The sequence below is a fragment of the Colletes latitarsis genome, chromosome 7, assembly GCF_051014445.1.
Source record: "Colletes latitarsis isolate SP2378_abdomen chromosome 7, iyColLati1, whole genome shotgun sequence".
Lineage (NCBI taxonomy): Eukaryota > Metazoa > Arthropoda > Insecta > Hymenoptera > Colletidae > Colletes > Colletes latitarsis.
In genome coordinates, this window is record NC_135140.1 from 6,576,426 (window position 1) to 6,599,857 (window position 23,432).

Consider the following 23,432-nt stretch of genomic DNA (forward strand, 5'->3'; position numbering starts at 1 on the left):
GACAGTTTGTGTCGATCTTTCTAGTATTAACGATTCCTGATTCCAAACTACGAGCTGCGAATAATAATAAAGTAATATTTTAACTTTGGTAATTTTTACTCAAATCCATTCTACCAAACACAAATAAATTTTATACCAGTATATTCACAATATTTAAAAGTATTCAATCACAGTTGAAAGCATGCATTGTATCGAATAAAATTTTTCGATCGAACCCAAGTGGTAGCGAACGCGTTAAAGTGAATTTGTCCCGAAATATTCGAATTCGAACGGTGATTGACACGCAACCGACGCTAATACAGGGACTATTAATATAAATATACATGCAGTTCACGTCGGACATTATATGTAACAGACGGTCCATACTGTGAGAAATCACTAGTGCGATAAAAATAGATGCACAGAAAAGGGGGGGGGGGGTAGAAAGACAAATTAATTTAAGTACTGAAGCGTCCGAGGGTAGAGAAAAAAAAAACATTGTTGCTCTTCAAATGCGGCGGCATTAGACATCCCGACAGTTAACGCGCAACGTTAATGATACAAGCGTAATCAAGACAATGGCATGATAGATATAATAATAAATAATGTATATAATAAAATACGTATCTATGTAATCTATGTATACGTACACTTTCGCTCGAAGTTTCGGTTAACCTCGATCTTTAATAGAAACGAACCTTTTTTCATAGATGTAAAAACGATTTACTAAAAATCAAACTAAAATATTTTTATTCTCAATTCCATCCGGGAATATTTAATACATTTTACGAGAAAACTTCTCGATGGAAGTAACAAACTGTCACGCATCTGTAAAGTATGTGAAGTTAAAATAAAAAATCTTGTTGAAAAAACGAAACATTGTATATGCTCGCGAAAAAGATTCGTTCCTCCATAGATCGAAGGTTGTTCGAGATTTTCGAGCGTCAGTGTACACAGATATACATATACAGATGGCGAAAAACTGGTTCAATAGCAAGGTCGTACTAATTACTGTATAAAGAAGCGTGCATCTCTTTCTTCGTGAATAGGTTTGTTTGTAGGGGATGACGACAACGCTTTCGATGTAGCATAATAATAATAATAATTATTGATGTAATAATAATAGACAAACACCAGATAAGGCAGTGGTTATTCGCAGTTATAGTTGCGGTGAGCAGTCGTGAGGGAGATGCCCCCAAAAGCTACGTGTTAGCCAAAGTTACCGAAAGATCGGGATCGTGCTGGCTCGTTGCTCGTCTCGAAATTCGCGTAGAATTTATTTTTTAAAAACAAAGAGTTTGCGAATGCGGTCCTAGCACGTCCCTCCCTTTCGTTGACCTTGAAGGTTAGCAGCATTAAAAGTTCGGGCTTGCATCAAAGCACCATGACGGTATTTTGCGCGAGTAAACAATCTTGTGCGAGTCTACTGTGGATCATCGAAACGTTTTGGGATTCGATCCGTTTCCGTACGATCGAGAAGAGCGAGGATTGTACATACATAGGCGCATTACCACGCATGCAATTCGAAACCCGTTTCGCCCGGTCGACAACGTCTGGCGCTTCTAATGCAGACCCGAGACTGGGTAAAAAACTGGTTACAATAATGAGTCTACCTGTCCGCAGCTGTCTGTGTAGACGACACAGTGAGCGTTTTGGGGGACCACTTGGGCCCCGACAGTGGCTAAGGCTGCTAAGGCGATCCACATGCAGCAAACGAGGCAGTGTTCGGTACGGTATTTTTTTTTTCATTTTTTTTTTTGAAGTATCGTTTTATTTATTTTTTTTCATTATTTTTTTTTCATTTTTTTTTTTTGGTCGTTCATATTGTTACCATAGTCGGTCGAATTCGGTGGAGAAGGCACCAAAATCAAAGTGAAGCACGCCGAACGTGCCCTCGGAGCACCCAGGTACATGTACGAAAAAAAGAATTTGAGTATGTTGTTTTTTTTTTTTTTTTAATCCGGGTTCGGAGGTAATTTTTTTTTTTTCGTTGTTGCATGGTCATCGCATCGTTCGTTGGAAGATGTCCGCAGAAAAGGAGTGCGGAGAAAATTTTATCATTGTTATGATTATTTTTTTTTTTTTTGTCGACGGACAGTCGCACGACGCGTCGTTTCCGTTGTATTCGATTCGTGGAACGAAACAAAAGTGATCGGCGTGGGCGGGAAACGGCCAAGGTGGATAGTCCGTAATGGAATGAGAGTGTAAATTCGCGCGCGTTCGTGTTGTTTTCGTGTATGCACGCGCGCGCGTGGGTGTGTGTGTATGTGTGTATGTAATTTTTTTTTTCGTTTTTTCGCCCCCCCCAATATGACCAGAATGCATGTACCAGGGTGTACGAACACATATGTTTACGTGTGTTTGTCGTTGTGTCCGGGTGACGGGCGAACATGACGGCGATAATGCGGCGGCGGTGCACACATACCAAGCCAGCATTTAAATATTCAGATGTACGTGTGTGTACGCGCGTGTGTGTGTGTACGTGTTTGCGTACGTATGACGATCGTGTGTTATCGCAGTGAGTTAAGTGAACGGTGAGTACGAACATTCAGGCGAGGAAAGAATTCGTTCGTCACCGGATGGGTTTCGTGTGTGGTTTGCGTTTGTTTTTATTTATCGTTTCGACGGTGAGATTAAGCGAGCGCGTGAAGTGTGACGACGACGCAGAAGAGATCGCGGTATCCGCGCGTGTGGGGGGTGGTCGCGAACGAACGACACAGGATGTGGGAAAGAGCGAAGAGAGAAGAAGAGACACGTAGAAGGAGAGAGAAAAAAAAAAGAAGAAAAATAGAGAAAATGGAAAGAAAATAAGGGAGCAACGGGCGGTGAAGTGTTGACGTACGTACATTCCCAGCGCGTAGGATGGGAGAACGGTCACAATCGCCACATGAATGTAATTAATCGGAGAAGGAGGCAGGGATTGGATTTCGCAGCAGTTGTCGCAGATTCCGGGAATCAGGGGATAATTCAGGCACGTGCGGCGTTTCGGGATCAATTTCAGGATCGGAGGGTGGATTCAGGCACGTGCGTGGAGGGCCGTGTGGTAGCGTGGATGTTGCATCGGATCGTATCACGGACGAACCGGGGGATGAAAGCGTTGACGGGACGAGATCAAACAGTATGCGTGGTAATTTTCGGTCGTAAGACGTGCGTTGGATATCCAGGCGAAGGGCAAGCATGAAACAGAAAGTTTAAAGAGAGGTTATGAACGATCGCGATTAATCGTGCACTGGTTGGTGGTAGTGGATCGTGTGTAACTTGTAAATCATTCTCTGTATCCGCGTGGCGCGCGCAGCACGCATCAAAACGTTGTTTTTTTTTTTTTTGTCTTTTCGGCTACGGCGGGCTAAACAAGTTTTCATTCCATATATATAAAATGTAACCAGCGAAAACGGGAGCGAACGGTTACACCGTTCGTTTCAACCAAATGCAGTCGTGCTTTTTCTTTTTCCTTCTACGGCACTATGACGTAGATATATATAATATATATATATATACAATGTCGACATAATAAAAAAATCGTGTTCGCATGCGCTTAAGCTTTTCGTCGTTTGGTGTTTGTACGTGTCCGTGTGCGTGTGCGTGTGTCGCGTGTGTGTGTGTGTGTGTGTGTGTCGTAGTTCGTAATCGTCGACGCATGCGGTGTGAAGGTATCGAGAACGGTCGCGTGTTAAAAAATTGAATTCTATATGAAATCGTAAGAGATTGCGAGAAAAAGACAGATATAGAGACAGAAGTAGCAAAGAGTTTATTTCGTCCATACATGATAGCGTGAGAGATACAAAGAAATTACGAGCACAAGCCATAAATATTTTCTACGGACGCGTTTTTGTTCAATACTTTTTTTTTTAGTTTCTTCTTTTTTTTTTTTCTCTCTCTGGTAAGCCGTGAATTATAAATATTCTACGCGTACTCTATACAAAGCGGTCTATATAATCGCGTCTAAAGAGTCTGACAGCGGAGAACGATTACCAATTAATTAATTCGTGAAGCTCGAGTGCTTGAAGCTTGCATATGCGACAAAATAAAGTGCTACTGCGATACTTACATCGGAAAGAGTGCTTCACATCGGTTTTCTATAATGACACAGGTGTATACGGACGAGACGGAACCGCCAGGCGTATCCAAGATAGTTTTGTGTCCGTTTCTACCCGGTTCGAGTCGTCTCGTCTTAAATAACGAGCTGGAAATTTGCGTTGGATAGCCAAACGCGGTTCTGTCCATTCGTATCCACCGATTCGGCCGTCACACGTTGGACGTTAGAGTGCGGCGATAAACCATCGGTCAAATAGTCCTGGCCATTCGAGTGCAGCTCCGGCTTAATTTGCTCCCTGTTCGTGCGGTGCCGTGAACATTTATTTACGTGTTTGCGAAACGTAATGGCATCGACGGAGTCGTGTCCAGGTACCGCGTAGAACAGCACACGCGTGCACGTTTCGTGTCACTTTTTTTTCGTGATATCTCCACGTTCATGCGGTATACGAATTCGCGCGTTGGTACTCGTTCCGTCGGTTTGGAACGACATCTCGACGCTCGTCGTGTCTTTTTTTTTTTTTTTTTGGTCACCACTCTTATACGTTCTCCATTACTTTTTTTTTTGTTTTTGACACAACAAAAAGAAAAAAACGGTCGTCGAACAATTGCGTAGCACTCTTCTCGCCTTTGAATCGCAAGGCAGTTTGAAAGCGATCGAAACAAGTGAGGCCTCGGCGCGATACTTGATGCGATCAGAAGCGTGGATTATTAATATTTGTAAATAGAAATGCAAGCACCGCCGGGACTGGCTCGACGGCCCTGGAACGCGGCTCCACCATTGGTCAGAATTTCGAGCGTTGTTTCGTCGAGACCGTCGACGTTTGAATCTCGACTGTTTCCCGCCCGTTCGTCGAGCCAGGCGCGAACCGTTCCACGTGTCTCGTGGTACAAGCCACGCCCCCCAGGACCGTTCTTAACAGCTCCCGACGGTACAGCCTGTTGTCGGTGACACTCCCTTTGGAATCACGGTCTATCCGGTAACGAAGTGTGCTCCTCCGGTTACCGAGACTCGACGTGTTGCAAAGGTCTCTCTCCGTGTGCCAAGCATTACAAAACAATTTAGTAGGCACACGCGCGACTTTCTTACGCAGGCGATAGCGGCGAAATAATATAATCGAAGCTGGATAAGAAGCCGACCGAACGCAGGACTGTTAGAGGACTGGATAGGTTACTTTGAAAAAGATCGATCCCGCGATGCATCACGATTAAACGTACGCGGCTCGATTATTTCTTACGCGTTAAAGACAAATTTTAAGTTCCATTCGTTGATTCGTCGATTCTCATTTTAATATACGTTGTTCGTGAAATTTTCTGGCCTTCGAGCCTGTGGGAGTGTTATTGCAGAGATCTCGAGATCATCTTAATATCGTTATTTTATTTATAGCAGTAGTTGAAAAATAGTTGCGCGGAAGACTCTTCTTTGACGAACGCTCTCAGACGTTCGCCCGTACAAAATGGACGGATCTTTGTTTATAAATGCCAGCAACGATGAAAGTGTTAAGGAAAAGTCAAAGTATTTTAATTCAGGACAGTTTCTTAAAATTATTTACTCAGGAAAGAGTACTTGTATCACAGAATAGTTAACGTCTACTGTTAGAAAATTATTACGAGTATCTTGTAGAAGTCAAAGTCGTACTTGCCATTATTATTGAACTCGCTGTTCTTGTTTTGAGTGAATAAAAGATTAAATAAGTATAATAATAAAATTGCACGTTAAACAATGGAAGATGACCTTGAAACCCCGCGACTAAAGGAAGTAACTTAAAAGCGACCGTTTTCGTGTCCGGAGGAGAAGCGTAAAAGATAATCGAGCGTAGGTACGATGTTTAAATAAATTTTTCGCGCGTCCTGATCGACCTCTTTCACGACGGTAATTAGTAAAAGGGTTAATGGACGCAAAGGATGTCTAATGTGGCGATTGTTGATAAAACTGTAGGTAGCAGACTGGGATGTCGACGTGATAAAGATACAAGTATACCTAGATATCGCTCCTTCGTGCCTCTGAATTTCGCAACTAAAGCGCAGGAGAAGCTGTGGTAAGATGGCGGAAAGATCGGGAACGTATATAACTTAATTTAACGGTCAGAGAGACGAGAAAGAAGTGGAAGAAAAAGATACAAAGAGAGCTCGTACGCTCATCTTATGGCGTTCGTCATAATAAAAGCGGCTAACATCTACAAGGTTTTAGAAACGACCGTGTGCTTGGCATCGTCTAGGTGTGTTCGACAACTAAAAGGCAATGTTCCCCGCGAGAACTGAAATCGCGTCAGTGATTGTTACTTTCTTTTTCTCTCTTTCGCCAAAGGCAGAATCAAACGTGCCCGAAACGTTAGCGTACAAAAACGGAAAGACGCGCGAGAGATCTTGTTCCGAGTGCGAAACACGTCGAAGACGAAAAATAATAATAAAAAAGAAACAAAAAAAGAAACGTTTGGAAAAAGAAAAAAAGAAACGCGCGAAATCGCAAGTAAAATAATACAAGCACCAAGTCGAACATATTAACGAGGGGATATTAAAAACAAGGGAAGCAGGAAGCGAGGCTAAGACTGTGAGCAATAATGGGCGCAATATCGAGTAATACACGAGTATATATATAGTATATATAATATGTATATATATATATAAATATAAATTACAAGGGATTAGCGAGTTCTCGGGAAGTTCTGTTTCGATAGAAAGAGATGAAATAAGAAGAAGCATTAATAAAACAAATATTCATGCATTTCTCAAGCATTATTATTACAAATACTGGCTGACTCCTTGACAAACCCCGTGAGCGTGCACGCGCAAAAACGCATTCGGGACCTTCGAAGACTCATTTGTATCGTTTCATTCGTTCTTATTCAACTTTTCTCCCAGAACTGTTTCCGTGTTTTCATATTTTTTTTTTTGTTTTCTTTTTTTGCTTTTGAGTCGACGAGACGCAGACTACACGCGGCTACGGTGTTTTCTCTTTTGTTTTTTCTTTAATTAACCAACGATTACTAATTTAATTCGTTTCCTCGATTAAATGGACGACGCGTTTATTCTATCTCGTAGGACGTCTTCCTCGCCACGCGGCGTATTTTACACACTGTTCTGCGTGTGGCGGACGTGCGCAATATTCGTGCAATGTGTGCGCACCGCGCGCGTCATACACGCATACAAGCGGCCAAAATGCACAAATCACGTCGGACACACGGGTACGCATGTACAATCGTGAATTTCACTTTGTCGTTCCGTTTTCTTTTCTTTTCTTTCTTTTCACGCGAGAACCAACGCGTTCCCGTGGTCCTCCTCTCTCGAATAATATTATCGTTACGAACGATTACGCAATACGACTGCGACTGCGGGGCACACGCGTGCATATATGTGCGCGTACACACACGCGCGGCAAATACATGCCCGCGTGTAATAAGGTAAGTCTAACGAGAAAATTAGAGACAAAACGTTACACAATAGTAAATACTACCTGTATGCATGTAATATAGGTACGCCGTATAACGTGTCTGTATATGTTTGTGTTCAATGTATGTTCGTGTTTGTTTGCGTGCGTGTCCTGTGTGTTACTTTTCCTCGAATCGTTTATAATCCTTAAACTCGACACTTTATATATTTTTTATAATCGTATTCCTTCCTGTTCGTTGCACGATATCTATATGCAACCGTTAATAATGCTTAGGATTTAATTATACGTACTATATTATAAGGTATATTAGACGTAGTGCTTTCACGTGTGTTCTTTCGAGTTACTTGTAATACTCTAGTACGCGTGTGTTCTCTTTCGTGTGCAACGGTGTACGAGTGCAAGGGGAAGGCACTTCCGCTGTTTTTCGATCGAAAGCCGCGCGGAAAATCCCGCGTACCGCGCGCGTCCCTCTGCTCGCCTATGTTTGATTGTCCGGTTTTAAGATCGAATCCAAAGGCCGTACGACGCGGAAACTCCCAAACACGATACTATTTCGCCGGGGGAGGGGTGGCGAGCGGCCGGCAGGATTCTCGGCGCGGATCTGACAAGACCAGCCACCCTCTCGATAGTGTACGTACAAGTGTGTGAACAGCAAGTTAAGGAACCGTCGAGCGATCGGTTTTGCGTGCGCGAGCCTTTCTTTTTTAGAAAACCGAAATAACCACGGTACAACCCTATGGCTTATATCTCTCGCCGAGCGGGACTATTCCGTAGGAGGCCGTTCAGAAATTAATTTCACGATCCGCGCGTGTATCGATCACCGTGAATATCGCGTGTCTCTGTTGTGTGTATATGCGTGTTTCGTGTGCGCGCGACAACGTGTGTACAAAACGTCCGTGCCCTCTGCGGGACACGACCAGCGTTATACATCGCAGAAAAAAAGAAAAGGACCATACTATCACAACGGAATCGCCCGTATAGGTGCTGACGCTCGCGCGGATCAAAGACAGCCTCTCCGTTCTGCGTTTTTCGTTTCAACGCATCGATACAAAATAATCGCGTACACTCTCTCTCTCTCTCTCTTTCTCTCTGTCGCTATGGAAGACCGTGTTTCCTGAACAACGTTACGCCTGTAGATTAACCACCAGAATCTATCGTTTTTTTTTTCTTTTTTGTGCGTGTGTAAGCGCGCCCTGTGCATTGTGTGTCCGTGATCTCGGGATGGCGTCGGAGAAGCTGCCTTCGAATCTCGCGCGCGAACCAAAGGAGCCAATGAGACGGTCGAGTTACCATTTCGTTACGATATGGTCGTCGACACGGTTAAACGTTTCGAAAACTTATTGCAGGCACGCGTTCGCGTTTCTGAAAAACTTGTTCGCGCCGCTTCGGATCAGAGACGCGTAAGCAAATTTTATTGGAAATATATTTGCATTTTATGATCTGGATTGCAATTTTTTTCAATCAATGTATCGTAAGAATGCTGTTTGTTTCGTGTTCGGTAGTGAAAATTTGTATTTAGATTAGATATTGTCCGTCTCTGTCGCGGATGGAGAAGCCACCTCTATTAAAGACGCGATGCGCAAGGTAGATGCGCAGAAAATTATTACATCGTCGACTCTTGGAACGTTCGTATTGTTCGTCTATTCGAGAACTATTAAACATCATTCTAAAGCAAAGTATAAACGACCTTTTTTAACATGTTCGCTTTTCATACAGTTTATTATGGTTATTTCGTTTCTCGACTCTGAAGAAATTTGTGAACTATAATTATATTTTCTTGCTACTCTTTCTCTTCTATATTACATGTAGTTTGTGTCTTCATAGCCAAAAGAAGTTAAAAAAGTAATGATGGTGAAATGAATACGTTTCTTTGTCTGAAAATGAAATAAATATTTACATATGTAAATGTTCAGAGGTTAAATGATTAATTAACGTACTGACACTCGTGCATAGGGAGCATCTAAAGTCTTGAAACTTTAACAATAATTTGAAGAGCAGTCGACGACGTAGTGATTCCATGCGCAGCTACCTTGCGCATCGCGTGGCTCTGGCGCGCCTGTGCAGCGTGGACAAGCTTTTCTCGTAGCGAGTGTACAATTCACGTTGCAAAAAAGATACGTATTCGACGCAGTATACCAGATTGTTGGAAGTATAATCGCGTGGTACTAATTGTAAGCACTCTATGGCTTCTTTCGTTCAGTTATTTCTCCTCTCCACTGTATATGCCAGTGAATGTTCAGTGTGTATACATATCTATACATACAATATATCATCTCCGATACTTTTCCTTTTTTATGTGTAAAGAAAATTAGTATTTACACGTATATAGATCTACAATATATTTAAATATAATACACGTATATTTCTTCTCTCTCGTCAGTTATATTATCTCGACTAAACGAACTTTCAAATCACTGGCAAACACGTGTACGAGTACACGGAACAGAGAAAACCCTTTTCGTATTCGTCTGGCGAGCGATTGTTTGTTACATAATGCGCTCGGACGTTTTTTTTTCATTCTAACGTGTACGTAATCCATAAGAAATGCACAATATATTAATTACTTCGACGCGTATGCGTGTATTTGCCCTCTGAGGAGTGTTCGTGTGTCTGTTGAACGTTTTGTGCGGTCATGTATCATTAATGCGCATGTGAACTCGTTTCATTTTCTATAATTTTCTTTCTCACTTTTATATTTTGTTTCTCTCTGTCTCTCGGGTAGATGTTCTCCCGACATTTTTTTTCGCAACCTGGTTAGTCCCGTCTCCCTCTGTCTCCACACTCTCGAAATCAGCCTTCTCATTTCGCTAATTCGTGTAAATACATGTAATATCTGTCGTTCGTTTTATCTTTTCATTTTTGTTATATTTTTTCTTTTTTTTTTCTTTTTCGTTCACTCCGCTTGTAATCGGCTCGTTCGTTTCGTCTCTTCTCGGCTAAATGCATAAGCTCGTGAGTTGCAATTGACGAGGTTCACTGTGTGCAACAAACTCCCCCGAATTGAATCCGTAAAAGACAGAAGGATGCCTCGTGTTTCACACGCTATTACATACTCTAGATAAATATATATCGCATAGCGCTAGATAAAATAAGATAGGACGAGTTCTCTGCTAAATCTATGAGTACTGGTAATTATGTACGAATTAAAAGGATCGCCCGAACACGACGGCGCTTTCCGTTTCAATCTCATCGATGTGCAAGGTGTTTCTAGGAAACATACGTTACTATAGTTGAATTAATCCTTAAACTAAATGGAAAGGGGCTGAGGTCGGATCGGCAGAAATTTTCAGGAGAACGTGCAGCGCTCGTAATAATAAAAACAATTAATCGTTTAAAAGTACGATCGACGATCTAGTACGTATCGAATCCGTAAAAAGTAAAATATATATCTTTCGTTTCCTTCGTCTTTTCTCCTCTCTGTTCCTCCCCCTCTCCTCCACTTTTAAAACTAACCTACGATAAAATTAAAATCTGAGAAACAATATAATGGATAAAATCAATCGAGTTTCGTATAACGAGCAAATCGACTGTGAATAAAGAAATGGACATCAACGGCTGACTGGGATAAATGTTTTAATTCTACGACTTAAAGGCAAGTTTACGCACGTAACGTGACTTAGGCCAAGCATCGTTTCCGTCCATTCCGGCGTATATAAAAAAAGGAGTTCGTCCAATAAAATTTACAAGGAACGATGTTTTTCATCGAATACGTCGCAACAACCGAAATAATATTCAAAACAAAACGGGACGACGACGCGTCGCAATAGAAAATTTCAACAAATTAAAATCATACGTAACTCGTTACAATTTAAAAAACATTTTAAGCTACAACTAAAACCATTATTCGCGTACACGTGTACGCGTATACGTGTTAAGCTACCATCTTTTTTTTTGTTTTTTTTTTTTTTTAGAAAAAAGGTGCTGCGTCACAGGGCGTGAAAAAATGAATAACAATCGCGCTGAAAATCCGGATCGATCGTGCAAAATGCGACGGTTTACTCTGGCAAGTCTTCATAGATTCACTTTAACAGACAAGAAAAAGTGTGGAAAGGAAAAGAACGTGAAACGATAAATACGCCATTTGGTGGACGTTTCAGGATATATTGACAATATTTGTTACGTTGACGAAAAGGAAAAAATCGGGAGGATTTAAGTCTTTGCGTCGTTTCTTTTTTTTTTTACAGCTTTACGTTCGAAACACTTCAAGTGGAATCGGGTCAATAAGGCACTGTTCACCGACAATGTCTGACTAGAAAATGAATCTATTTTCGGAACTCTTGTTTGTTTCATTTTTTTTTTTGGTTTTTTTTTTGTTTTTTTTCTTTTGTCTTATTTCAACGTTTCATTTCTCGTTTCGCATCCGCTCGGTTGATGTTCTCTCTTTCGTGGGCGGCAACGCGGGTTCAGGCCGGTTCTCACGTACCAGCGATTGTACAGTTTACACGGCGCGTTTCAATTCCTCGTTATAGTATTGTATACCGGGTGTCCCGTAATGATACAATCGAGCACAAGACGATTCTACGCGTAAAAACGAACCGAGAACGAGGAGTGAAATTGTTTCGTACGGGGCTTTGTTTTCGAGAAAATCAATGTCGAAGTTATTCGGAGCACGCGTGCCTTTTATTGAAATCCAATTTCATGATTTTCGATATTGAAACTCGTCGCGTACCTAACACGTCGAACAATTACTATTTAGATTCTCTTAGTGTTGGGCAATGTTCGAATAAAATTGTATTTAAATAAAAATAACGAACGATTAATCGTTATTTGTTTATTTATTATTTTTCGAAATTTCTATAATCACTACTTTGTGTTAATTTCACTTTTATTTTCAAATCTCGAATGAGAAAGAAACAATGACTGATTTTGATTTATTCGTGATCACGAATCAGAAATAAATTGATTTTATTCGTTATTCTAATTAACTTTTATCTCGTACCGACACAGATGTGTACAGTTTTTTTGAAATTGATTCTTTCGAAAATAAAAGCCCTGTACGAAAAACTTTCATTCCAAGCTTTCGATTTATTTTATACTTGTATAATCGATTTCTCGTTGATTGTCTCACTCTGCGCGGGACGTGGTATTTTCATTCAATTTTCTGTCCCTTCGTGCCGAATAAATAAGAATATATACAGGGTGAATCGTGTAACTTGTTCGTTCTTACTGTCTTCGTCGATAGGCCGATCGAAACTTTTGAATCATGGATCACATGGTTCGAAAGGTCCTTCATGGAATCTTATATAAATTTTTTTAATCAGTTTGTAATGTAACGTTTTTTTATAGATGACTATGTATATCAAATCCATGAGCTCTAATAACATTTCTATTTAAACGATCTATAGAAATTAAAAACTGCTAGATAAGAGCATCAACTTAAAGGGTATAGTGTCATAACTTTTAATGACCTTCAGAATCATATCGTCTATGATATCAAAATTCATGTTGTAACGTATACAGGGTGTCCAAGTAGTCGCAGTGTAATGCGGTGGTATCTCCCGCAGAAACACATCGAAAATGTAAATCATGGCAAAGTTGCGCAAAAGTAATTAGATTATATTTGCCACGATAGGATTGCACGTAACCGCGCGGTAATTTGACAATTATTACACTCTTTGAAGATTTACGATTAAGATTATACCGCAATTTGATAGTAATTACCGTGAGAGTACATGTAATCGTATCGTGGCAAATATTATCAGATTACATTTCGTCCAACTTTGGATCGCGGTCGCGTAAGCGGACAAATTCGTTGTCGTATATTCGGACACCGCTGTATACAGGGTATTTAAAAAAAGGGTTTATGATGTTCAGAGCAAACAGTATTCGCCAAACCGGAAGATTAAAGTCCTAATGAACGTGGATCGACAAAATAATATTTCTGGAATTTCCACACACGTTTGAAATGTTAAACTCTTCCAGAATCACCTGGCTCTGTTCGCGCAGCTTGACAGCCATTTTCTATTGGCTAGTGTAATTCGTTGTTTGCACCATATTTTTAAGGAATCCTCAATGACAATTAATTAAATTGAATTAATAAATATATGTAAACTAATTCTACTTTTATTTCAAAAGTTTAAGAGAATTTTTAGAAAAGCTCGGGGTGCAAAACCTGTACAAAACTCAAATAATATGAATTATATTTCGATCGACAGTGATTTAATTTTTGCTAGGCTAGATCATATTTCTATTTAAGAAGACAATTTTTTAGAAAAAAAAAGAAACAGAAAAAATGTACACCCTACCAGGTACTTCCTCCCTGCTCTCGAGAATATTTACTTCTCAACCCACGTCCACTTCCGTTTGGCGAATGTTAGCTGTCCCTGAAGCAACCCTTTCTCCCATCATCCCCAGCTCCGCTCGAGACCGAACAAAGTTCACAGGATCACCGTTGGCCTGAGGAAAAACTCGAAACGTCTCCACGCCACTAGAGGCTGGAAAACGGTTTCGATGGGGTCTCGAAGGCACGAAGGAACACGGTGCGCCGCGTTGGCGAACGTAAGAGAGAACGCAGAGGGCCCAGAAGAAGGAACCAGAACGCTCAGTGACAGGAGGGAGGACGCGTCGTCCCTCGAGCCGACGAGCAAGTACGTTTACGAGGTCTTCATCTTTTTGTACGGTTGCATGATGACGCCCGAGCTGACGGGAATGGCGACCTGCGGCTGGGCCGCTATGGTGGCTGGATTCGGCATCTGAGGTATCTGGGGGACGCCTGGTACACCGGCGGCCCCGACTCCAGGCACGCTGGTGACACCCGGTAGGACAGTGTACGGATTCTGGACGTACGGGTTACCTTGGACAGCGGTGTTGGGTATCGAGGCCTGGACGTATGGATTCGGTAGGATCTGTTGCCTCATCAGGGAGTAAGGATTGATGTGATGGGTTCCTGCCGGGGGTCTCGAGTAGGCTAGGATTCCAGCGGAGAGCGGGGAGGTCAGGGCCCCGGGAATGCCGGCTAGATTCGGGATGACTTGCCTGGGCGTCGCGGCGGTGGCCTGCAATCCGGCGACCGCGGGATTCCCGGCCGCGGCTGGATTCACCAGGGCCTGTTTGTTCAGGGCGACGCCGGTGTAGCTCAACGCCGTGAGCTGGCTGATGGGATAGGACTGGGACGCCTGGGATAGCTTAATGGCCTTCGCGTAGTTCTTCTGGGCGACCTCTTTCGCGAGAGCGGCTGGATCGAGGTGAGTGGGCAGTCCGGACATCATCCCGAGGCTGCTGAGCATGTTCAGACTGGCCATGCTGGATACATTGTAGTTAGACATCGACGCCATGTTCGTCACCGACGGTACATTGCTCATAGAGGCCATAGAGGCCATGTTAACCACACCCGGCATCGAGGTTAGGCCAGCTACCGAGGTCAACGGACTCATCATCGCGGGTTGCACGCTGGCGGCGGACAACGCCAGTTGGTTTTGCAACTGTTGTTGCTGGTGTTGCTGTTGCAACTGATGCTGTTGGTGCTGATGTTGTTGTTGTTGATGTTGTTGTTGTTGCTGTTGTTGCTGCTGCTGCTGCTGCTGTTGTTGTTGTTGTTGTTGTTGCTGCTGCTGCTGCTGCTGTTGCTGTTGCGCTTGCTGGTGCTGCTGGGAAATCGTCGAGGGACTCGAGTGATTCAATTCGGGGGAGTTATGCGCATTTTCGGCATCGTGATTCTGCGTGGCATTCGGCTGCTTGTTACTGCCGTTACTATTGTTACTGTTATTGTCGGCAGTCGGAGGTGGTGGCGGTGGGTTGTTGCAGGGATCCATCAGCACGCCATTGTTGGCGTCGGCGCAGTTATTGACTGTGGCGCCGCTGGTTCCCTGGGAGGAGGAGGAGGACTGAACCACCACCGCGTGGTGGTTGATTTGCACGTTCGGGGGTTGCACGACCGATTGGTTAGAGGTTTGGGTGGGTAGGGGTGGTGTTCCAGTGTACTCACATGACACAGGCACGAAGGGCTGCTGCAGCTGCATTAACTGTTGATAGGTCGTCGCGCCGGTTGGCTGATAGACCGGCATGCCGGACTTGTCGCCCGCCGGTCGTTTATACGGAACCATTCCTGGGAAGGCCTGGAAAATAGAGAAGCGCCGGAACGTTTGCGATTAGTAGGAACAATGGTTCCGCGCGGGGGCGTGTGTGCACGTCGAGCGGAAGCTTCGGTACGCCGAAGCCTCGACTCTTGTCTTGCGGGGGAATATCATTTATTTTTTTTTTTTTTTATTTTTCTTTCTTTCTTTCTCTCGTTTCGCTTCTCCGTGTAGAAACTTTCTCCTGATCCAGCGGAGCCGGGGAAGCCTGGCTGGATGTTTCACCGGAAGTTTGTTTTTTGTATGGCACGGCGGCTTAACGTGGACGCGGTTCGAGCGCAAAGTGACTCGTGCTAGGCAAAACCGTGGACTCGACAACCGTTTAAAACGCAACCGCCAGTTCTTTTCTACGTTTCGCTGCAAGAAATTCTTGAATGAAACAGTTAATGTATCGTAATTCGACTCACGGGCAACGGGGGAGCATTTTTATCGCGACTCTCGCGGTAATCTGAGCGTTCGAATCGGTTGAACTTTTTTAAAGCAAAGATCAGTGCACATTTCGATCGACAAGAATGTAAAAAAAATGTTCGCAAATGGACAATAAGATTGCAGAGCTGCCTTCGTGGACAGATTTCTAACAACGATTGGTTAGCAATGATCTTGTTTTTTCGAAGTGTTTTGAACAAATGAATAAAAATAAAAAAAAATATACAGTTACTTCCAGTCATATACGTACACTATAATGGTGACTCGCTATAAATTTTTGATTTGTACACTGTTTATATTATCCCTTGATCAGTTTTGTAATTGAGCATTATTTGCCCATTAATATTAAAAAAAATCAACAAATAAAAAAAATAACGAAACAAATTTCTTTTCATTTATAGCGAAGCACGTGTACGAACACGAGTGGATGTAAAACGACAAAACCGATGACTGAATTGGACTTAAAAATCGGTTTTCCAGCGCGTGAACATCGTTGTTAATGATCGATCGCATTGACTCTAGGCGACAGGGATCGGATGAAGATGCCGCGCGTCAGTTTTTATGATTCAGTGGTTGGATTCTGCACTTACAAAGTTCTCGTAGTAGAACGATCCGACAGACTTCATGTCCATCTGCAACAAAGACAGGATCGGTTTCAACTAATTTCGAGGATTGGGTGCGTTGAGTTCTGTATAAATTGGACGTTCATAGGATGACGATAGAGAAGGTCGCTTTGTCAGAGAAACAGAATCAGGTGGTGAAAGTCGGGATGTATCAGAGAAAAAGTAAGGGGTTGGGGGTGGGGGGTAGCGGTTATTAACAGTTAGCAGTTAATAGTAGTAGTAAATATAGTAGTGGTAGTAATGTGTAAAAGTTGTGCCGATGACGCAGCTTGCGGCGACGTTCCCAAATGACGACGTTCTGTTGTTGGATAACTGTAAAATGTTCATCTTTGTCGTTCTTTTTTTTTTTTTTTTTGTTCTTTTTATCTCGGCTGTTCTATTTTTCCCCTGTTTCTACTACTTGGAGCGTGTCAGAAATACCAGCCGTTACTTATCACGGAGGACCGTCATGGGGCCAATTAAAGCGAGAATCGTTGGTCCTGTTTCAAATTGGGAATCAAACAATCCATTAAAAAGTATAACGGCGAACGCAAACTTTGGACGTAACACTGTTTCCTACGTAGGCGCCTCGAACACGTCGAACACGAGTCTCACGAAAGCTTTCCACGGCGATTCGTCGTGCGTCGCTGGTCCCGGAGAACGTTCGAATAAAAAGAGAAAAGAAAAAAAAAAAAATTGTCGAATAATCGCGGGAAAGCAGCTCTTCGAAAAAAAGAAGGATCGGAAGAAGATCGATAGGTCGCGGCTTGGAGAACAGAGAGGAAACGAAACGGACGCACGAAAGCTGCGAGCAGCAGACGACAGAACCAGACGCAGTTAACGAACCATTCTCGGCGACGGAAAACGGTGGGTGGAAAAGAAGCGAAACGAAAAGAGTGTTCTACCGACGTGTGAGAGTTAAGTTTTCGGAAGCTGCGTAGTAACGGATGCAAAAAGCTCAGAAGCTGACAAAAGGTAACCGTGCGGAAACGCACGTTGTCGTTAACCAGACACGAATACAACGATGTTCGAAACGTAATTGCCAGTCGCAGAGAAGGAAAAAAAGGGGGGCATGACGCAAGCTTTAAAAATGCGATACGCGAAACAGATACATATAACATCTCTCTGTCGGTCGTTTCGACGTCCCTTCGATAGCAAAACAAGGATACAACGAGACGAAAAACATCTTCGACGTGTTAACAATTGTCGAGAAAAAGGTAAAGAAAATCGAGGCAGAGACTCAGTCGCGGAGAAACGACTGTCGATCGACAGGAGGACGGTGTTCGTGGCGACGAAACCGTTCGGGGGGAAAACAGAGAGAGAGAGAGAGAGACAAAAAGGCAGCGAGAAACTGGAGCGAAAGAAAGAAAAAAGAGATTTTGCCAGAGAGTAAAAAGGAAAACGAAGTCAGAAGTAGCGTAAGAAGGTAGCGAGTGTATGTAAGCGGTCTACGGTGCTCTTAGCAGTTTTCGACGTGACTCTGAGAACCAAGATAGAGATCGGTCACGGCGAAGGAGCCAACAGAAAGAAGAAGGAAAAAGAAAAGAAAACAGAGAGAAAAAAAGAGTAAACAGAAGGATTCCGAAAAAAAAAACGTGAACGGGGAACAAAATAAACGCGGTACCGTTGTTGCTGGCTCTAGAGAAAAAAGACAAAACTTTTGGGTCATCGTCCAGAGCGTCGAGGGGATGACATTTTACACCATCACCTCGGTATAGTCGCTTAAGCACAACATGCATCATCGGCGCAAGCTCGGAATTTACACAGATCTAACGCTCCGTAAACGAGGTACAGCACGTACCGCGAGAAGTTGGCTACCAGGGGCGGCGCTTAGTTCGCTCCGCCCATTCCCACTCTCGACTACCAATCGGAACCGCGTTCCTTTCGCTAGCCAACTTCTCGAGGACGCACAGTACCGTCTGGTATCGGTCCCGCCTCTCAATGTTTCGTTTCTTCTTTTCATGTTCGTTTTTTTCTTTCTTTCTGTTCGCTCTAATCGCGCGAGGCGGTCCCAACGTACGGAGATTAGAGTCGAGAATTTCGTCACGGAGTTCGCTGCGAAGCACGCGCGCATCGGTTCCGTCAGCTTTGACGGAATATCGTCGAGAAATGGTCAATTTGAAATCCTGAAACGGGGCAAAATGCGCGCGTGACTCGCGACAGAAAGCATGGCCGTCGATCGGATCGCGATCGAGAATCGGTAGCGTTTCGATCGCGTAACCCATCCGGGCGTTGGCAAAGGATTCGCCAAGGGATAAATTTACATTAATTCGATCGTGTACGGTCGTCAACAACCACGAATCGATTCGACAGTTTCGTCTGTTGTTTTCTCATAAATTTTTTCTCGCGGCTAATTCGTGGCTGATGACCGAGAAATAAATAGTAAGCGATCTATAAATACATTACGAGGCGTAAGCTCTGGTACGAACAACATTGCAACGAACGACAGTACGAAGCGAAAATCAATGAGGAAAGTAAACATTAAGGGAAAATAAAAAAATAGAAAAAAAAACCAGAGACAGATTCTCGAATTTCGTTTTGTGAGCGGTTTCGAAAGAAAGCCAATAAACATACATGTGTCGTATGCGTTTGCCGCGAGCAATGAGTGTAGAATCGGGAGAAACAAACAAATTGTACGGCGATTATTATAACAGTTTCTCCCGAGGCTGAACGGAACACAGCGGGGCTCTTGTTCGAAATAAAAAAAGAAAAATATATAACGAGAGACAGGAGCTAGAGCTCTAAGCGCGCTCGGCAGTGTATTCACAATCGCAATGACTATATTCGTAACTTAAAGATACGACTACGAGGAATTTCCGGAAAATGGCTCCAAAAACTTCTCGATTTCTGTATCCTCGACTTTTTCGTTCCCAACCCTCGGACAAACGCTGGCGTTTTACGCAGCACTCGCCGGGGATCTGAAAATCGGCTAGAAATTAATGTCAGAAACTGAATTATACCTCTGGCGACTAATTACAGAATCGAACGAACGCATACGTTCTTTATGCGCGTTCTCTTGAAGATAATTTTGCATAGAATCTGAAAATATTAAGCAAAGCAATTAGAAGACCACTGTCTCGAGGATTTTTCCTGTGCTTATTATGAGAATTACTGTAGATTTTAACCCCTTGCGTTGGAACGACGTGTTAATCGTCGATGATTATTTATTTCGAAAGAGAAAATTATATTTAGTTACTCAGTTATATTAGTATGATTTTTGATCGATGAATCTAAAAATTTGTCTAATTTTCTGCACAATCCCTTGTTACGATTATTTATTTACTTATTATGCGGATAAAAACCAATTAGTGTACAAGAGGATATCAATATTCATTGACTGTTAGTAATATTTCTATCTATATTTCGAAATTTATTGTATACGTCTCGAATTATGAATTGGTGAATAAATCCCAGCGCAAGAGGTCAACTGATTCATAAAATATCCGATCATTTACATCTGTAAGACTATAATCCAAATGAAACACTCGTTATTGCTTATATATTTTCATAAATAATCGCTACTGGATACGTAAAATGTTATTTCTATTCTTGAGACTGGGTTTCCTTTCATGATTCGATGAAACATGCGATCTTCTAATTCCTGTTTGCAATAATCGGTGTGTTGTTATAAATTAGCACCCTTGAATAACTCAATAGTTCCTTGGTTCTATCGCTAAGTGGTTGAGAAAAATTTATTTTTAATGCTGTAGCGTAATACGATGCACAGATACTTATTGTTGGTATCAGTTTGTAAACATTGTTATTAGAGTCTACGATAGAATTGGGATATTCGTCAGACTGTTAATTTTCGGTGCAAATATTCAGGCGTACGATGCGGTCAATTTGAAAACGAAACGAACGTAAACAATGGATCGTCGTGTAATCAGAGTTCCGCTGCACAGTGGTCTGGAAAGCGATATGTTGAGGTCAAAATTCAATTTTTGCACTATCGAAGGAAGATATTTTTTCGGTAAAATAGCAATTCGTTAAAGCTTTCGAATAACTCTGAGACCAAAGAGTGCATTCTGAGGACAAAACCATAAAGTGAAATTGTTTTAATTATATACAGGGTGTTCGGCCACCCCTGGTAAAAATTTTAATGGGGGATTCTAGGGGCCAAAATAAGACGAAAATCAAGAATACCAATTTTTTGATGGAGGTTTCGTTAAAAAGTTATTAACAATTAAATTAAAAAATTTCAAATCGTTCTGGAAAAATTATTTTCGATTGCGGGGGTCAATTACAATCATTTTTGGTGAATACACATACCTCCGAAATCCTATCCATTTTCGAGAAAAAAATTCGAGTAACTACTGAAAGTTTTGGGTAAAAAAAAATACTTTCGAATCGTCTTGGAAAAATTATTTTTAGTTGCAGGGGTCAATTGCAAGCATTTTTGGTCAACAGACATAACTCCGAAATCCTACTCAGTTTCGAGAAAAAAATTCCTTACCGAAAATATGATTTCTGGCCAGAAATGACTGCCCGAATTTTCATGCGAATCTTTAAAACGTCATAACTTCTGAACGGATTGGACGATTTTAATGTTTAAAAAAGCAAACTACGCGTATTTTGATGGAGAATATGTACAAATCGCAAAAATATTCGAAAAGTTGGTCCTTGACCCCGCAAAATGAGAAAAACCCCATAAAAATGGTCCAATTTTCAAACAGCCATAACTCCTACAATTGTGAATATATTTCAATGAAACTTTTTTCTGAAGTAGAGCTCATGGGTACCTACAAAAAAGTATTAGACAACTTTTCTGTAGGGCGTCAAACAAAATTACTAAAAATGAAAAAGGAATTTTTAAGAAAAATCGACAGGGGGTAGGTGCTTAAATTTTTCGACGAAAAAAAAAATTTTTAATTAATTCTAAAAAAATTATTTTCGGTTGCGGGGGTCAATTACAATCATTTTTGGTGAATAGACATACCCCCGAAATCCTACCCACTTTCTAGAAAAAAATTCGAGGTGTGAAATTTTTTGACGGGGAAAAAAAAATTTCAAATCGTTTTGGAAAAATTATTTTCAGTTGCGGGGGTCAATTACAATAATTTTTGGTGAATAGACATACCTCCGAAATCTTGCGCATTTTCGAGAAAAAAATTCAGTATGGATGGAACTTTAAATGTTAATAACTTTTCAACGAAGCCTTCATCAACAAATTGGTATTCTTGATTTTCGTCTTATTTTAGCCTCTAGAATACCTGAATTCATGTTTGCATTACTATTTTATGCGCGCGAGTGGATCTATTTTAATTATTTAATCGTGCCTTAAATAATTTATAGTCGAACGATAATTGCTAAAAGGGATACATAAATTTGATATACAATCTTCTTCAGTATTTTAATAAATAGATGCATCGAAATTAAAAGAACAAATTCTACAAAAATAACAGAGAACTTCATGCTCGAAAGAATAATCGGAAAATAATATACTTAATAAAGCCATTTAGAGTCAAACCAGTTCATAAAACTGAAATTGCTTCCTGAATCAGAACCACGCCTGTAATTCTGGAAGAAATACGACTAAGAGGATTCTAACGAAAACGGTAAAAAGATACTACGCTTAAACATATCTAAATGATTTATATAACAATAATACTTATTTATATTTCGGTTTATATACGATTAATTAATTTCCACTTTGACTATTAAATTTCATTTCGCAGCGACCAGAGAACTATATCTAAAAGAATACGCTAAGATTACAAACTAATAATTTGGATCCATGCATATTAACGAATGAAGAAAAAAAATAAATACGATTCGATCCCTTCAAAAAAATTCTACGAGATGATTGTCAATGTTCCGAGATCGAAAAAGTGATTTTGAAAGACTACTGGCAACAAATCTATTCGAACAGTTTCTCGACGAACAATGAAGGAACTATATGTATATGTAGGGTGCTAGTTTATGGTTACTCACTCCGTCGAAGAAGCCAACCGTCGTCGTTGGAAAATTAGTAAAGAACAAGTTACGGAAACGATAGCCAAAACAGTTGTGACGCGACCGATAGGTTGGAGCCATTTTCGCGAGATCCAGCTATGAAAAAGGAAAGTGTACTCCATGCATAAGCCGTGGTACCATTAGCAGATCATCATTGGAGTCGCGCATCCGCTTCTTGCCGAGTTCGATGCCCGCCATACTGGCGCTCTGAAGTCCTCCGGGAACCGCAGTTGCTGGCACTCCTGATACTCCGCCAGCCAACGCGCCCATTCCCGCCACGTTTGTCGGCATCGTCGCCGTCTGCTTTTTTATATATATATATTTTATTTCGTAAAATATTTTGCGTATCGTTCCGGAATATTTCCCAGTTAATCCATGATTTGTTTTTTTTCCCCCGGTTTCGCACGTGGGCGTTTTTCATTCCGTTTCCGTAGTCGGTGCATCGATGCATCGCCAGATTAATCGTTCGGTGTCCCCGAGACATCCCACGTGTACGTATTTATCACGATCGTCGTCGTTTTCGTGGTCAGCCGGTTCAAATTATATCGGCGTACGTCGTTTTTTCATTTATTTTTTTTTATATTTGCATTCAGGCGTCGATGCAGTCAATTTTCGATATTCGTCGTCGTTGCATTCGATAATCCGGGGGGAGGGGGGCGCATGAGTTTTTTTGTCGGTCGGCATAATTTTTCAGTTTTCGCAGGCGTTAATTGGCAGATAGCGAAGCGCACGAAGGTTTTTGTCAGCAAGCATGAAGAAGCATCGTCAGGCGGAAGAGGGCAAGATAAAAATCAAAAAAAGAAAAACAGACCAGTTGAGGCTAAAGGCAAGAAACGACAGTCGCGATAATTTACGTAGATGATCATAAATATAATAGTACACTATGTTATACATACATATATATATATATATATATATATGTGTTGTATATATATATAGACATATGTAAAGCCGGACGGCGTCGCGAGAGCGTTTCGT

General features: G+C 41.8%; 1 protein-coding gene across 19 annotated transcripts in view; it reads right to left on the reverse strand.

Moving 5' to 3' along the window:
- The window catches only part of LOC143343149 (protein muscleblind), a 562,363-nt gene that overhangs the window by 13,193 nt on the left and 525,738 nt on the right, over nt 1-23,432 (reverse strand). For 10 of the 19 annotated variants that reach the window (XM_076767716.1, XM_076767712.1, XM_076767714.1 and 7 more), the window contains 3 exons: nt 22,593-22,757; nt 16,491-16,532; nt 1,747-15,456 (listed from right to left, as the gene is read on the reverse strand). In XM_076767716.1, coding sequence (XP_076623831.1) covers nt 13,996-15,456; nt 16,491-16,532; nt 22,593-22,757 — 1,668 coding nt within the window. In that variant the 3' untranslated portion in view covers nt 1,747-13,995. Of the gene's footprint in view, nt 1-1,746; nt 15,457-16,490; nt 16,533-22,592; nt 22,758-23,432 lie in introns of those variants that run through there. The other 9 variants (XM_076767726.1, XM_076767724.1, XM_076767722.1 and 6 more) reach the window with 4 other exon arrangements.